At 33.7% G+C, this 18,750-nt stretch overlaps 1 protein-coding gene across 1 annotated transcript in view; it reads right to left on the reverse strand.

The window, feature by feature from the left end:
• The window catches only part of LOC132703091 (uncharacterized), a 186,625-nt gene that overhangs the window by 59,521 nt on the left and 108,354 nt on the right, over nt 1-18,750 (reverse strand). The window contains exon 3 of the mRNA XM_060672156.1: nt 13,498-13,740. Coding sequence (XP_060528139.1) covers nt 13,498-13,740 — 243 coding nt within the window. The remainder of the gene's footprint in view (nt 1-13,497; nt 13,741-18,750) is intronic.

The raw sequence follows: 18,750 nt of genomic DNA on the forward strand, positions 1-18,750 counted from the left end.
CCTAGTCGCTATGCTTCCATCCTGAATAGCTGTGATAAATCCTTCAGTTTCAGCGAATAGCTGCCCCTTAACTAACCAATTTGTTGATTCACTCCCAGCAGTTTTTAAACTATCTGGGTATTTTCCATGTAGGGGCTTACTCAACCACTTCTCTTTTACCTCATCAAGTGTTGGTATCTCTTTTATTTCATTTTTTCTGAGATCTACAGCTGTGTATCTATCCGACTGACAAGCGAGCTTATGCAACGTCGAAGTATGTTTTTTAAGGTGGAAGTACTTCTTTAACTGATTTACTTGACGCCTATGCAGTATGTTGAGGTCAGCCAATCCTCTTCCGCCCGTCGATCTTGGTAAGTATAGCCTTTCAGTGCATGCCTTAGGATGGTGAATTCTATGCTCTGTCATGAGGGTCCTTATTTTCCTGTTCAGCCTCTCCAAGTCAGTGTTATACCATTTTAATATACCAAACGTGTACGTGATTATCGGTACCGCCCATGTGTTTACAGCTTTAATTTTGTTTTTTCCGTTTAGTTCCGATTTTAATATTTTTATCACCCTGTTTTGCAGTTTAGTTTCTATATTAGCCTTAGCATTGTTCTGATTAATATTAAGATTCTGCTCATATCCTAGATATTTATAATACGCGTTGTTAAGATACATTATTTCGGTTTCAGATTCCAGCTTATCATAAGTTTTTGGTATACCTTTATGAGCTATAAGTTTGGCACACTTATCCAACCCGAATCTCATTTTGATGTCATCTGAGAATTGTTGTGTGAGTTGGATTAATCTATTCAGTGTGTTTTCAGATCCCGCATATAGCTTCAAATCGTCAACGTAAAAGAGGTGGCTTAGTTTATACTTTTGGTCTCCATTTTTCAGCTCGTATCCTAGGTTCGATCTTTTTAAGGCCCAGGAGAGGGGATTCAGGCTCAGGATAAACCATATAGGGCTTAGCGCATCGTCCTGGAAGATTCCACTTCGTATTGGTATTTCTTCGGTGTTCACAGATCCAGTATCAAGGTTTACAACTAATTTGGTCTGCCAGTTTTTCATACACCGTGTCTATAATCAGTTGTTCCTTGCAGCCCTGAGACCCATAACGACATCCTTTTTGCTCTTCTGTTAAGATATGGTGTCTTTTTAGATGCTTAGATACCTTTGTGGCTATTATTGAGGTGATTATTTTATATAGCGTCGGAAGGCAAGTTATTGGTCTATAGTTCTTAGGGTTTTCTGTTTGATCTGCCTTTGGCACCATGTAGGTAGTACCTTTTGTTAGAAATTCTGGCAAGTCACTATCGCCATCCAATATTTTGTTAACCTCGCTTGTCAAATTTTTGGTTACAGCTACTTTCTTCCACCAGTAGTTGTGCAGGTGGTCTCGTCCTGCAGCCTTCCAGTTATGTGCCCTTCTTAAAGCCGCTATTACGTCTTGTTCCTCTACTTTTATAGGCTCCATGTCCGCTATAGTGGCGCAGTTATTTTTTTCTTCTTGTAGCCAAACCGCATCCTTATTATAGTTGCCCTTTTCTTTCCAGATATTTGCCCAGTACTTCGTCAGTCTTTCTACGTCAGGTGGTTTTCCCTGTTTCACATTTTCTTCATTTAATTGTTTATAGAATGACTTCTCACTGCTGCCATATTTTTTATTATCATTCTTCCTTTTATAGCTAATATTATATCTTCGCAGCCTTTTACCGAGCATTGCAATTTTCTGTTTTAGATTATCCTTTAGTATTGCCATCTGTTCGTTGTAATCTGGACTACCAATACATATTTTTCTGTCCTTAAGGTATTTTTTACATTCCTTTTATAATTTTTTACATTTGTTGCCTCTTTCCCACTCATATAGTTTTGTCAGTATGCTTCTGTGGTTTTTAATATTTTATTCAATTCTGGTCTTCCACGGTGGGGAATTGTGATTACTGGATCTTCCTTTGTCACTTCTTATTTTAATACGCATATACTGAATCGTTGTTATAGCAGCAACATATACGAGGGCCTGGATATCGCTTAATGTGGCCACAGGGCTTAGTATTTTGGGTAGTTCATTATTAATAACTCCGAGGCAAAAGCTGGTTTTCTTATTAGGTCGTATTTTAGGCAGCCAAGGGCGTCTTTCCGGATCTATTTAACTATAGTTAATCATATTTCCATTGAACATCTCTAATATTTCTGTTTTTTCTATTTCAGGTTCGACTTCTGCGTTTCTGTTGCTGTGAGCAGTCAATTGTTCATCAACCTCAGCGACCCCATCAGGTAAGTTATCGTTGTTAAAAATGATATTATCATTATCATGTTCAGGTAAGTCATTATTATGTCCAATCAGCAATGTCTCAACCTCTTGCTTAATTTTTCCGATCTCCAGTTGTGACAAAAGTTTAAGAGCCCTGATTGAGTTTAGTTGACCAGCTAGCTTTTGTTCTCCGAATTTTAAGTCTGGTCTAGCTCGGGTCCATTCAGTTACTAGTTTTTTTCTAAATCCCTGCTTTTCCCGTTCACCATTCGTACAGAGGAAGTACGCACGCATTAAATCAGTATCGTCTTGAGTAGACCATTTGTACCTGCGCGTTATGTTTCTGGCAATCTCTGGGATGACTGCAGCTTCTTGCTGGGTCAAATCCTTTGAATGAGACGTCGTTCTTCCTCTAGCCATTGTCGTTTGCTGTCTTGTGGTTCCGATACCTGAAGCCGCGCCACTCGCCTTACGATTCTCCAGGCCAGGCTGAACCTCCGGGCGGCTCCGAGAAGAGTCAGCCCGCAACTCTTCACCGCCCGAGTATCTATATTTCCTTGTCTGTACCATCACCAATTTTTGGGTATTGCAAAGTAAGCCTTTGCTGGCAGGCCTCCGATAGCCTTTATTTCCAGCCGCCTCTGACATGAGGTACAGACGCTGTTGGACGGCCGCTCTTGTAGAGACAGACGCCATCCCCGCGGAGCTCTCATACGCCACAGTCACGGTGACCGGGCCGGTGGAATCTCCGCGGTCCCTTTAAGGCAGGGGCTACCAACTGAGGTAGGTGGGGTCGTTGCTCCCCAAAGCACTAGCAAGCCTCAGCTAGAGCTCCTCTGCCTTATTAAAGAAATTATTATTATTATTATTATATAATATGAAAAAAAAATGACAACAATTAATTAACATTATTTAAAGTCTATGCCTTTAAAGTGACCTTAAAATTTTGTTTAAAAAATTTATGGTTGACAGAACCAAAACCATTCGATTCAATAAAAACCTAAAAATGGGCTACAAACAAATCCAGAATAAATGTGTCAAATATGTTGTGTTTCTCTAATTTCCGCGATGTTAGTACACCAACCGAGTAAAATATCGTCTATCGCCATCCAGAAATATTTTAGAGAACTAAATGAGAAATGTCATTGAATAAGAACCCTTAATCGAAATCTAATTATTAACTTGGGGTATTTTTCGCTTTATTTCGGTGCAAGTTTAGCTCCTTAATACCACGTACGTGTGCCGCAAATGACTTTAATAACTGCTTTTCCACCGGTTACCGGAATTTTCTGGAAATTACTAGCACGCGTTAGATATTACATTTTCCGGAAATATTCCTGGAACGGCGATATTAAAAATCGACGTTTTTTTTTCAGTTTCAAATATCCCAAAGATTTGAGAATACTTAATAAATTCGGGATTGCCCTACTTTATCTTCCAAGATCATCGTGCAATGGCGTCCAACGTAATAATGGAGGTAAACGGTGGATGGCCGAATTTAAAATGCTAGTTTGAGAGAGTAAATAATTTAATTGTATTATTCGGCCATTTAGTTTTATACTTTAATCACGAGAATTTTAGGCCTAAGTTTTACCTCCGCTTGTATATGAATTTATGTCTCCAGGAAGGTTAACTTTAAGTTTCGTGTTGTTTATAACTGAGCATCCGGCTAATGGCTTAATCAATATGATTTTCAGATAAGTAAAATACGAAGAAAACTTACAACCGGTACATGTTTATTTCGCATTTACTCATCAATGATATGGTAAATTAAACAAATATTTGCTTCATACTAACGGGAACAATGTTATTGGATGTCAAGCCATAGTCCATAATAGTAATTGCAGCCAGTGTTGATTTATGAACTTGATTTGCCTGACTGATTAAAATTACACAACAAACAGTTGGCGTTTGTGATATATTTTTAAGGCCAGTTCATTTAATTGCGCATTTTGGTTAGGATGCAACATAAAGTTTTAATAATAGATATCAAAGAAAACAATATTCCTAAAGATTTGATGTTATTTTTGTCTTGTTTCACTGTACGGGTTGTAGGAACAGGCTACAGAGAACGGTACACAATAAAAGCGAATATAATTTTTAGCTTAATATAGAATATCTACAATTCTACAATTCTACCATCAGGGCAACTTAAAACTACTTAATACCTACAAATTATCAGTTTGCTATGGTGATATGCGATAGCTTGTAACTATCGTTAAAAATTGGAATAGCATTTATCAAATTGTCTTCACGCATTCTCCACTCATCGTGCGAAATTAAATTTATAGGCACAGTTTTTATCATTTTCAGCAATTGTGTTCCGAATTTAGATCAGCAAGTGGCGAGGAAATGGAGAAATCGAATAATTGATGGTACCCTTGGTCCAAATATCTATTTTGCATTGTTGGCGAATGAAAATAAATTATAATTTACTGGTGCCAATATAAAATTATGAATTTTATTTGCAAGATAAGATGCTGCATAATTGGAAAATATTATGATTGACTTCTATTATAAGGCATACGAAATTGTTTACCTTTTTTTTAGTCATTTTTACAATGAGAAAAGTCATAATGTACAGTGTGTCCTTTCTGACGTGGATAGAGTTTATTACGTAGACGTGATGACGTCTCGTGAGAGACTGATATACTTATGTTTCTTTTTAACACCCTACATGAATTTTAATAATTGTAATAGGCTTGTTATGAGCGGTAAGTATTTAGATCTCCATCAACTTCTTTCTCATCTTGGTAAACCTTCTATATAGGTACAAAATATTCGCTTGTTTTAGATCGTGTGACTTTATTTATACAAAATTAATTTCTATTAATCTAATTGGGTCGAGTGAACATTTATATTCATTGAAACGTCCCACTTATATAAATAAAAAACTGTCGAGAAATGGAAAACTGAATTAATAAATTTTCGTTCATTCCAGTCAAACTAGCTTAATGTAGTATTAATTTTATATGGTTATTAATACGGTAACACGTGTGATTCTTCATTCTTCAGACGATTAACGGTATTTGAGTAGAAACTAAAACTGGTTGGTTTGAGCCTACGATAATTATGATATTTAAAATTTAAGCCCTTAGTTAAGAATATTATCATATCTTGCTGAATCATATTACCCTCTTTACCCACTACTTTGTACCTGGTGGTCCAAATTCGAGAGGCCTCTATGTCTTTAAGCATTTGCAGCATAGTTAGCTCTAAACTAATACGCATGTTAAGGGCTCGATTTTCGAGAGAAGTCAAAAACTGAACACCGCATCGTGATATGTCAAGGCCTTTTTGAGCTACAGGGTGATTCTCAAAAATGTGCGATTTCAAAGTCCTTCTAAAACTTTTTTAGTTGTAGGAATAGAGTTTTGGGAAAAAACATTTTTTAAGGTTTTTAAAGCGGGAATTTCTCTAGTTTACCGTGTTGTCTTAGAGCCTTTAGTTCCCGAGATATCACACAATGTTATATTGTTAATTCTTCTAAAAAATCAGTTTTCCAATACGTTTCCTGTCGAACGATGGGCCATACACCTATTTTTATTAAATGGTTTAAAAGATATATGAAATTGCAATACATAGTAGGCGCTGTGCACGGCCTAAATGTGTTAATAAAATTTTATTGTTTTCTTTTTCATACAAAATCAAATTGGCTCGCACTTTAACTCCTATTTTACAATAGTTACCAACAATAAAATAATAAACGGAAATAAAATTATTAAAACAATTTTTTTATTTAAAAATTTTATTAATTAAACTATGTAACACTTGGAATATACATCTAACAATAAATTCTAAAACAAAGGCTCAAATTGATGGCCGTTTTCTTATAAACATATCCTACATCTTCTCTTGACGCTATTTTCTGCATTAAGAAGTTCTACCGCACGAAGCTGCCTGAATGCAGTACGAAGTGTATCTTCCAATTCCCGTCTAGTAGTTGGTCTCCCCCACAAAAAGGAGTCGCTAGGGGTCAGGTCTGGAGACTTGGGCGGCCAATATATAGGAGCTTTATTTCCGATCCAGTTTTTGGTAAACACATTATTTAGCAAATTAGAAATGGCTCGTGCATTGTGAGGAGGTGTCCAAGTATAGCTCATTATTTTGCTGAAGTGGCAACTGGTCGATAAACGGAATTACCTGTTCTTCTAGATGTTGTTGGTATCTTTCGGCATTTAAATTTCCATCAAAAATATGTGACCCAATAATTTCTTCTTCTGTAGATACCTACCCACACCTTAAAAGTGGACCTTCCCTGATTCGTTTGTTCCACCATAATATGGGGATTTTGCTGTTTCCAGTATATACCTGGTGAATATTCCATCATTAGAAATCGTTGCCTCATTCGTCCAAATAACTTTCCTGGAAAATCGGGGTCTTCTTGGCATTTATTTAGGTACCACCTGCAAAGTGCACGTCGTCGGGGTCGATAGGGCCTAAACTTGTGTTTTTTAAGTACCCGCAAGGCATTGCTGCGTGGAATTCCAGTGTTTCTCTCCATAGCCCTCGTGGAAGTATTTGGGTTCTTCCAACTGTCTATCTCTGGCTAGGCTTCTATACGTCCTTCAAAAATATTTTTGCGCTAGGTTGCCTTCTTTCTGGATATCTCTAGAAATATAAATTTAACGCCGTCTGTCACTTTTCGTTATTTTCAATATAACATTGCATCATGTCGTATTTTTCAAAGTTTTCAAACATTTTTATAGCTTAACGAAGAAGGCACTTTTGACACTTGGGCTCGTGTGCTCGTAAAACTGCATAGGTCAGAGTTAAGCACTATGGTAATTATTAAAAATTGCAAATATATTTTTAACTACATAATACAAACAGGTGAAACGGGTAGATTTGCCCTTAAAAAATCTTAAAAAAAGTTTTTAATAAAAATCTTTATCTTTACATCACATTTTTAAGAATCACACTTCTCTCGAAAATCGAGCACGTAACATGCATATTAATTTTGGGTTAACTATGCTGCAAATGCTCAATGCTATAGAGGCCTCTCGAATTTGGACCAGTCTTTTTGCATATAATGATGAATTTTCAATGCACGGTTCCTCAAATAAAGAAAGTGACGAAGAGAGAAATCCGTATTTTTATTATATACACACTTAGACCTAAAAGTCAGGTCACTTTTTGCTGAAATGTTTTATAAATTCTTTTTGGTGCGTTTGGTACAGTTCAAAGAAGTCTATAATTTTTCTTTTTCTACTCCCTACTCTAAGGACCCACTTTAAGATGTTAACCATGGTGTTGAACCACTTCCGATGTTCGGGTACTTTGTCCGTGGGCTTGAGAGCGACCGTATGTTTTCGATAGGTTTTAGCAACTGATGATATTCTGACGTGGATTGTGAAAAATATAGTGAAATTTATTTAATTTCATATTTTTCTTCGTTCAATATAAGATTTTATTTACGCTCAGAATAATTAATGTCTCAATTATCTCTCAACTTTCTATAGTATCGCCGTTGTCACATCACCTTTATTCACCAAAATCATCTTTGTGTTGTATGCAAACTACTGTGACGTTAATGTAAGAACGATTCGAGGTGCGTAAGTCTTAAAAACTCCAACAACGAATTTATCGGAAACAATCATTGCAATTTATCTGAACTTTACGGTACAACCTTTAAGCTGTCGACCCAGTATAATGATCGTTGCGAATTTAAATTTTATTACTCTCTCTCTCTCTCTCTCTCTCTCATTAAGAAACGAAATGTACAGATGTTGACAAATCTTTGTCGGAGATGCGTTCTTATGTTACTGAACGTGTAGTCAAAAATTTATTATGAATTAACTAAAAAATAGAACATTTCATTTAAAGTACTTCACAGATGATTCCAGAAGCTTCTAAATACTAAACGCGATATTAGTACTACTGGCAACATTTAATAGAAAAAAGTTCAAGCATTAGTGCCAAATAATAACTGGAACCAAACAATAGATACATGAATTCGCTGGAGTGCAACAATTGTATTTGCTACGCACGCGGCACTACATGCGTACTGGGACGAGAGGCATGTTTGTGGCTTCAATTTTGACTGTCGCTAATCACATTGGGGCACCGGTTCACTGGCACAGGCATAACTGGCTTCGCATTTCGACTGAAGTGCATTTTCAGTCTTCGAGTATCTAATATGTGATATAACCATGGTCAAGTAATGGAAACGAGCGATATTCAAAGTAAAAGTGATGCTTCCGGTTTTACCCATTGATATTAAGTTATTATTTTTTTGATATAAATATACGTGGGATGAATCATTTATATTAGCTATTAACTTGTTAATTATGTGTATTTTATGATATTTGAAAACATATATACCATATTATTTTCATGAGCACTGTACAGAGTGTTTGTTTACATAAAAAAAACTTTAAATATAAAAAAGGTCTTTTCTGCACAATTTTTTGATAATTAGAGAATAGATGAAATAGTTGCAAACTATCAAAATGACATAACTCGCACTGGTTTATATATAATCAGTATAGTTGAATTTATTTAATTTAATTTCACCAAAAATTTAAACGTGAATATTGAAATTAGACAAAATTTGTATTCTTGTAAACTATGCAAGTAATGTCATTTTGATAGATTTTCAACTCATTTTTTTCTATTCTATAATGACCAAAATATCTAAAATAATCCTAAATTTTTCAATCATTACATTAGCGAAGATAACTTATTTTTAAGCCAATACGACTTAACTTTTTATTTATCTAAAGTCGACCTTATATAATATAAAACATTCCCACTGAGTTCTCCACTAAAATGGTTCGTAAGTGTGATTTAGTATTTTTGGAGTTACGCTTCCAAAATCCGTAACAATCCAGATGTGGAGAAGGTTTGCAGGGGACGAAGTGATGAAATATATGAGATAAATATTAAACCCGTACCAGCTTCGGAGTGTCGCAAAAATGTCATGTTTTATTTATTACCTGGTTTATTGAAGTTTTGTTGAACGGGATGAATTATTTTTCCTATTAAATAAGACCTAACTGTTTCCTAAAAATGCTTCAGTATGTCAAAACTTGTTAATATAACAAAAAAATATATGACTGCTCTAATGGTGTTTGCTTCTTTCTCAAGTCCTACAGTCTCGATTGGTTTATTCATAAATCAGTTTCATTGCTAAATGGCTTACTCAACCAAATTGCCAGATAAATGGAAAAAGGAGATAAGTGTGTGGCATCACCAAATCTCGCCTCTTTGGTCTTTAAAAATAGTGGCGGAGAAGCGTGTTTAAAAGAAAATTTTATTACGGAATAAAGCCCCGTATTATGGCCAAGTTTACTTTTAAAGCACTCCTCCTTATTGCCTGGAAGAGAAACAAAGAAGACGTAATTTTTCACGGTGATAAATTGACATGAAACTTCCACCCACACCAAATTATTTTCGTCGTGTAGGAACCAAATAATGGAAGTGAAATTTGAGTGCAAACAGATGTAAATATTTTTTCAGAGTTTTCTAGAAACATTAGAAACTCAAATCTGCAGTCCGTCATTTTATCAACGTGTTGCATGCTGTACCTTTTCTAGGGCTTTTATTTTTAAATACATTTTTGCAAAAGAGCTCGAATACAGAGAACAAAGCAAAAGCAAATAAAAAAAGGCAGACACGCAAACGTACGTGTCTCGAACACAACAATACAAGTACTGTGCTTAAAGACTTCATTTCTTCTATGAAAAGTCAAAAAATCCAAAAAAAGTGAGTATTTTTGAGTGGTAGATTCAGTAAATATATAATGACCACTACCAATAGATTCTACCTCCTAAAGACTTCTCCAAAAAAAGAAAATGGGACGCGGAATTCTGTTCTGTAAAATGAATTTACGGTTAATATGACAACGATTGCCACCATATATGAAAAAAGCCTGGCATATATAGGTTAAGTTTTATTGTATTTAAAACAAACATTTATTTCAGGTTTATATACAGTGTTATACTTAAGAAATTGATATATTTTGTTGTTAGAATTTTGTGGCTTTCAAAATAAAAAACGAATGGATATGGTTGCTTTTTTTACCGGCAACCTCCATAATCTTGATTTTAAGGGGTTAACGAACTTAATATTTAAAGGTAGGAGAAGTACATTTTGCGTTTCCAACTTTTGGATTGTTGGAAATTGTTCAACTACATAATTAAAAAGTTCAAAAAACCTTTTATTGATTTAGGCTGTCAGTTAAAAAAAATGTTTGAATTTTTTATGTGCTAAAACTTCGGTAGGCCATACATTTTCCCCAGTCAGCTTGGTTTTTTTTATAGAACCATTTAGAATAGAAGTGGGTAAAGGGAAGGTGGCAAATTGAAACAGACATCCGTGTACGCTTAAAAAAATAGAATAAAAACGTAACTACGTGCCATCGCGTTGGAAAATATTATTCTGTCGTTAATTCTCTACTGCACGGTTTTGTTTCCTTTTTTAAGCGACAGTGGGATGGTATCGATTTTAAACCCATCGGAGAGTTTAATTTTAAGGGGGCGGAAAATAAAATGATGAAGGACCATTTCTGCGGACGTGACTGGTTGTGGGTTTGTTTCTTTATACTTAGTTTTATTGTGGCTTTTGGATTGAGCAGCACTGAGTTTAATATCTTTCGTTTAATTCTGCGATTTTGTGGTAAACTATGCGATAGGTAGTGTGAGCACGTAATGCGAAGCTTTCTTTCTTTTTTGTGATCAGGACCAATCGCATTTCAGTTTAATTATATTGAACTTTATATTGACGTCGCTAGCAATAATTGTAAAATAACACTAAACCTGATGGCGAAAAATATGGTTTCAGGCGTCATTTAAAATTTGTAAACAAATTTTTTGTTTGTTTGTTATTAATGTAGTTATTAATTAATTTAATTAATTAATAATTTAATTTATTGTTCATGGTAAAACGCTTTGAATTTCTGTATTTCTTCATTTTTTGATTCGACATAAAAGTTTCATAAACCTTTTTATTACGCATTTCACATACGCATTGACAAAATTTTAGGTAAAGGGAATTAAATGATCAATAAAGGGCTGGATTCTTAAAAGGATGTTTTAAAGTAATTTAGAGTAATTCAAATTTAAGTACAAATCAGCGATAGTCAAAAAAGATGCCAAAATGCCAACTTAAAAAAGTCATTTGGAAACTTCCTAATTAGACACTTTTAATATGATTTATAATAAGTTCCTACGATGTAATTCATACATCTTGTCTATATAAAATGGTGTTGGATGTGGGGTTTACAATGTTCAATTGTAGTCGGTACTAGGCGGTACATGTTCAGTACTTAGTTTAGTTTCGGAGTCGTTACCAGTGAGGAGAATACTACTTTAATCATCGTTGATATAATTTACAGGGAGTATACAGTGATTTGGTAAATTTTAAAGGAACCAAGATTATTTTTTATATTTATGGGTTTGTTTATACTTAGTTTTGGTTAGTATTTAATGATCAAGTTTTCTAATTTGCTATTAGCCTATGAACAGAGGTGAAAGTGTCAGATTCGGACACTTGGAAACTCTCATTTCCTTAATACTAATGTGCTTTGGGAAAAAACAACTTATGTATTTTTTTTTACTTTAAAAGGTGGTTCAATCAACAACTGTAGCCCAATCATAGTGAACCTTCATTTTAGAATAATGGACAATGCATCGTATCACTGTGGACTTGCTGAGTCAATACCTACTTAAAACTGGATCAAGCAGTCTCTTGTCGAGCGGCTGGAAAAAGGGAATATTCCCCAGCCACGTTTAATGAAAGTTAAGTTAGTTCGCAACACTTGCCAGAAAAACTGAATAGGTAGTCCCTAAGTATTTTTCTTTGAATATTAAAATATTTAAAAATATAATCTTTTAAGAATGGACATGTTAGAATTGGAAAATGGCCATCGCGAGATGGTTAACTCAGATTGCAAAAGGTATTATGATTCCAAAATAGGTTCCATCAATGCCGTTATATCTGATGCAGTACTGCGTTTCCACCCGAAAAATAGAAGAATTATGGTAGGCACGGACCGCCTGATAAGTGAGGCTTGAGAAAGGGAAATATTATTATTAATATTCTCCTAGTTGTTATCGATATGCACGAATCAGACTCAGACGAAGATATTTTTTCCGATCATGACTAGTTTTTTTCCCTTCTTTGATCTTTGCGTTATGGGCTTTCGGTGTTTCTGTTGTTAAAGCATTTTTAGAGATTTCCAAAAATAAAGCTCATTGATATTCGTTTTCTTTGTATACGAAGTTGCCATAGTCTCACTATAAAAAAATAATAATACTGAAGTGTTGAAATGGTTTCTTAACCATTAATATGTATGATGGTAAGTTGCTAAAATATCAGATTCGTAATTTATACATTTATTCTTGTCTATATAAAATGGTGTTGGGTGTGGGGTTTACAATGTAAAGTCAATTCTAGTTGACTACTTTGGTTAGTATAGAAACTATTTGAGAATACTGCTTTGTGATTATTTATATATTTGATATAATTGACGCGGCCTATACGATGATTTCGTTAAATTAATTGACTTCGTTAGATTTCTTTTTTCAAAGAAACTTCCACAGGCTACTTAATACTTTTTATAAAACTTCTGGATTCCTCGTGCGTCTGTTTTTGTTGAGTCGAACTAGCTAACGTTTCGCCAATCATCCTGTTGGCTTCTTCAGAGCTTGACTAAAACTGGCTCGCATTTTACTTTGTACCTGCTTTCATGGTGTTTATGCCTCTCACTTAGCTCCGCCCCTCTCAAAAAATATAAAAGCAGGTACAGAGTAAAATGTGAGCCAGTTTTGAGCCAAGCTGTGAAGAAGCTAACAGGATGATTGGCGAAATGTCAGCAAGTTCGACTCAGCAAAAACCGACGCAGGAGGAATCCAGAAGTTTTAAAAAAAGTATAAACGACTATTCTAACGTCTTACAAATTTTATTATAAAATGTGACTTATGAATATGATGGATAATTTTTCTGTAGACATTTGAATACGATGCGGTTATTGATTTCTTGATTAAAATATCACATGGAGTACAATTAAATTCTAATATCAGTTTTTGCGTTATGGTATAGAAAAACTAAAAGTGTTCGTCAAGTACTAGGCCTAGTGGGGTATATTTTTTTTATCATGGTAGAAATATTTTTACAGATCTTATACAAAATCATACAAATTTAAAATGGAAAGTACACAATTATTTACTATTACACAAAAGTGATATAATTTTATGATTATTCGGACATACAAATCCATAAAACAAGTTTTTTTGGCAAAAAAAAAACTCGCTTACCAGAGAAAAAATGGCAGCCAGCAGGCCAGAAATGCGGAAACGATAATTCCGAGAGTCCTGGCAGCTTTCCTTTCTCTCCTCATTTTACTGCACGTTCCCGGATCGGAAGCGGCGGCATCGGCAGTCGCATTGTTTTTCTCTGCCTCGAAACTTTCGTCCAACGAATGCCTTAACGAAGTCAAACCGGCCGAGATGCCGTTGATTTGCAGATGTTTGTTGAGCAAAGCGGCTGCCACTTTGCTCCTGCAACGAAGGACACGTAATCAGGTAAATAACCGTACGCTGCTGCTGAAACGATAACGTGCATGTAAACAGTTTATTCGGAAACAGGATGCTGCTGAAAGTTTTGAATATGTATGCACGTGTTTCCGCCGAAAGTCGGTTTACGGGGCACGTCAGAATAATGTGTGTTTTTACAGGAAACCACGTCAGCTTCCGGTTTCGAAAGGCATGTCAACTAAGAGAACTAGAGATTGATTGGTTATTCATACAAGAATCTAATAATAGACAATACCAGAAGGAATAGCCCTGTCCACCATCCCCCGTGCTTCGGGTTATATCTTAAAGGCTGACATATACAGATATCTTACAGATTACAGAGACTAACCAAAATTGCTTCATTACTCTACAGATGACTGTGCAGGTTCCTAACTAAAGTTGCATCACCCGTCTACAGTTTTCAGCATAGGAGGAATTACTAAATTATCTACCTAATTAACCAAAAACCTTTCAACTGGTTTACATCCAGTTGTAGAAATTAAACTGAATAAATAAAGTCAAATGTCGTATTTCACAATTTGAAGATATCAGTTTACCATAAAAATAGCAGCCTAGCTGTTTGTTTTTTTTTTTTTTGTAAATATATAGGAAATAGAATAATCGCAATTATAAAAAAATGGTTTTAATTCTTAATGAAAATAGTTAACAAATTGAGTTTCAAATCATTTTCCTTACAAAATTTATTATACCAATGAAATAGTTGAACATCCCGTTTAAGGCATGCTTTTTCTTTAAATAAACGGTTTTTTTCCAAGTAATCAGAGCTAATGAAGAAAGAATCTATAAAAAATTACTCGTTTATCGTCATGATTTTTTGGGTTATTGTACAACATATTTTACAATATTTTTTCCACTCCCGTCTGTAAAATACCCAATTACCTACCGATCTAGCGTGCTGGAAGCGCCAGTTTACCACGTCAGTTTCGTTTCCCACGAATCCGAGCTACTTCGGACATTTCCGTGATTTTACCGCACGGGTTTGAGAGCAATCGGTTAATTTCGGAGATATTTCCCACACCTTGAATTTGACGTTTGGCAATTCTGACGACCATGTCTGTGAATGTATTCGTGTTGTTTGGCGAAAATGTACCCAAAATCTAAATATCGTAGAAACAGTATAGTATGAAACACGTTCGGTAAACTTTTTAAGTCACTCGTTTATTAAAAACTCGCTCCGCTCCTGTCAAATAAACTCGTGAGTCACATGCCGTTTACCGCACTTGTTGCATAATATACTATTATCGATATAGACAGGCTGAAGTATTCAAAAAATGTGAGCATTGGTTTGGGGCATCTTATATACTTAAAAATTAATTATATGGCAAATAAATATTTAGAGTATTTTTTATAAAATGACCATCGGTACTAACACTCATGAATACTAAAAGAATATATTTGTGGCATGTATTTCATTGCCTAAATGGGTTTTTTTACAATATTTCCGCACAGAGGTCACATATTTTGAACTATATTTACAATGTCTACTATTTGATCCAAATGATCGTAACAGCATTATTATTCGCCACACACAAGGATATCGGACTTTTTCTTCTGCTCAGTCATCAACAAATCATCTGATATATCACCGTTGTTGATAATTCTTCTTCTTCTAAAGTGTTTATATTCAATCATTTTCTTTATTCTTTTTTTTCTCACTTTTTTCCACATCCATTCCAAAAAACTGAGAGCAAAGCAATTAGGAAGCTTTTCCATGAATAATTTTAATAATGAATCAAAAAAACAATTTTATTTTAAGCCTAAAACATTTTGCATAGACCGAATTTTCCAAAAGTCTAGGGAATATTAAAAACGACATATACGACGTATAATAGATGGTTAAAGCGACAGTAAGGAGGTTTTAAAATTTTTGTAGATATTGAAAGAGCAATGTCACCGGCTTGGCCATTTCATCCGGGATGAATTGCTATATGAACGAATGCAACAACTATGTGGCAACACTGCATAAAAATTATCACATTTTCTATCTTCAATTCAATAAAATTCCCAATTTAATTAATTAAAATATAGCTTGTCTAAATTAACAACCTAAATATTTTAGAGATCAGGAGAAAAAGTTTTTCGTCGTGTGTTAATACAAGTTTCGTATTCACAATTTTTGGGAGTCACTTACCTCTATAGGTGAGCACCCAAATTTTAAAAAATTACCATTTTGACGACAGATTCTGATAATTTACAAAATACACAGTTTTTTCTAAACCAAGATTACAGGAGAAGGCAATTCCGAATTCGACAACATTTTAAGTAAAAACTGAACCGTTATATGTCGGTACCAATAAAAATTTCTAGGGAAGTGGAATATCATCTCACAGATCATATTTTTCTTCGGTATTCTCAATATATGAAAGTCTTGTTCCATGCTCGAGCTTTCAAATTTCCTGCAATAAATACGGTCTGTATACGATTTTATTTGGGATACGTTTTTGACGAATGAGGCGTATCATTTTAATCAGCTTTCCATATTCAGAAACATCCTTTGGTACAAGAAGTGCTTTTGCAAAAAAATCTGATATTATTGACTTGGAAAATCATTCAATATAGGACATCTTATCGCTACTGGAGGCAACAAAAAAAAATGACTAGATTCGAAAAAGTTTTGTTCCACTTCTATCCCCTTTTTACATGTCAAGGATTCGCGCAAATGGTTATTTTGTTTACGGAATTTCAATCACAAGAAAGGCTTATCGGCAATCAATGAAAGAGATAGTTTTAATCCTTGCGAATTACGAATGCAATGTGCCTATAAAAACTACAATACTTTGAAAAATGATTATATTTGTATATATTTCTGAGTCTTTTTTTTTAAAAATCGATTGTGTAATGCATTTTTCACCAACGGCACAATTAATTAACAAAATAGGTGAAGAAATCTAAAATTAGTGTCAAATACTTGACGCGATTTACAATAAAAATACATTAAATATATTTCGGAACAAAATAGAAGATCTTGTTTTTCTAATTAAAAAATATGTTGTTTGTTAGAATCGGATTAAGCAGTTTTTTAAATATTTACGTTCAAAGCACACATTTCTTTTATTAGAAGTAAGCCGTATTTAATTGGTACGTATTTTAATTTTGAATTTTTTGTCATCTTTTTGATATTTTTATTAGATCATATATTTTTGAAAGATTATAATGAATAACCATATACCCACCTATAGGGTAGCAGAGCTGCATTTAATTACTTAATTTAACTACCGCTCTAAAACGGAAACTACAAATGAATTTTTTTGGGGGTTGTTTAGGGCTAGTGTGTTTGCCGTTCCAAAATTTTAATGTCCGCTCGGCATTGTGGTTCATACAACGCCGGGGCACTCCAGTTGGAATTTATTTTGAGCTCTCGCTTCATACGTCCGTTTTCTATTTAAATAGGATTTTCCGGCAAAAACGAAAATTCTGCTTATATTTACTGAAAGTCACTTAAAAACCAACTAATTGTTATAAATGTGTGAGGAATAAAACTAAAAATTAACTTATTAAACTAAACAAAAATCACACCCAGCATAATAAAACTATAACATTGTTGTTCGGTAACCTTAGTTTATTTTAAATGACAAATCTATAGATTGAAACAAAAGCAAATTCCATAACAAAAAGGCCGGTACATAATTCTGAATAAATGAAAAATATCACCAATATATATATATATATATATATATATATATATATATATATATATATATATATATATATATATATATATATATATATATATATATATATATATATATATATATATATATATATATATATATATATATATATATATATATATATATATATATATATATATATATATATATATATATATATATATATATATATATATATATATATATATATATATATATATATATATATATACTTAAGAAATGGTTCTTGGGTTTTTTTTGGTCCTTTTTTAGTGAAATTAAAATAAGTTTCCGTTACTTGTGAAACATTTTATTTTTTGTGACGTTTCGGCCTTCAAGACCTTCTTCAGACATTTAATTTTAACCTTAAGCCAAAAATCAACGGTTCACTATACAGTTGTTTGGTAATTTACAGTTTTACAACATTCACAACAGACATATCGAATATGTAAATCGACAAGCAACGTTGATAAGACGACGAACCAAAACAATAATCTTCAAAATAATAAAAAATAAAAATTAAATGTTTCACAAGTAACGGAAACTTATTTTAATTTCACTAAAAAGGGACCAAAAAAAACCCAAGAACCATTTCTTAAGAATATATAAAATCAAAAGGATCCAAGAATTCACAAACGAAATATAATATATATATATATATATATATATATATATATATATATATATATATATATATATATATATATATATATATATATATATATATATATATATATATATATATATATATATATATATATATATATATATATATATATATATATATATATATATATATATATTCTCACGTATTGATTCACGGATGGAAAAATATGATGATACTATATTCCGGGATATCATCCGTTCGCTCGTTGAACTCCGACTGGAATCCTGCATCTGACTGGAATCCTGCAGACGTTTCGCCAAAATCTCACTTGGCATCTTCAATGCTCGGAGCGCGAGCAGTGAAGAAACGTCTGCAGGATTCCAGTCGGATGCAGGATTTGCAGGATTCCAGTCGGATGCAGGATTTGCAGGATTCCAGTCGGATGCAGGATTCCAGTCGGAGTTCAACGAGCGAACGGATGATATCCCGGAATATAGTGTCATCATATATATATATATATATATATATATATATATATATATATATATATATATATATATATATATATATATATATACATATACTTCGAAGTGTTTTCGGAGCGCGAACATTGAAGATGCCAAGTGAGCTTTAGTGAAACGTCTGCAGGATTCCAGTCGGAGTTCAACGAGCGAACGGATGATATCCCGGAGTATAGTGTCATCATATATATATATA

Source organism: Cylas formicarius, unplaced genomic scaffold (genome assembly GCF_029955315.1).
Source record: "Cylas formicarius isolate icCylForm1 unplaced genomic scaffold, icCylForm1.1 PGA_scaffold_6__28_contigs__length_40554024, whole genome shotgun sequence".
NCBI classification, from domain to species: Eukaryota; Metazoa; Arthropoda; class Insecta; order Coleoptera; family Brentidae; genus Cylas; species Cylas formicarius.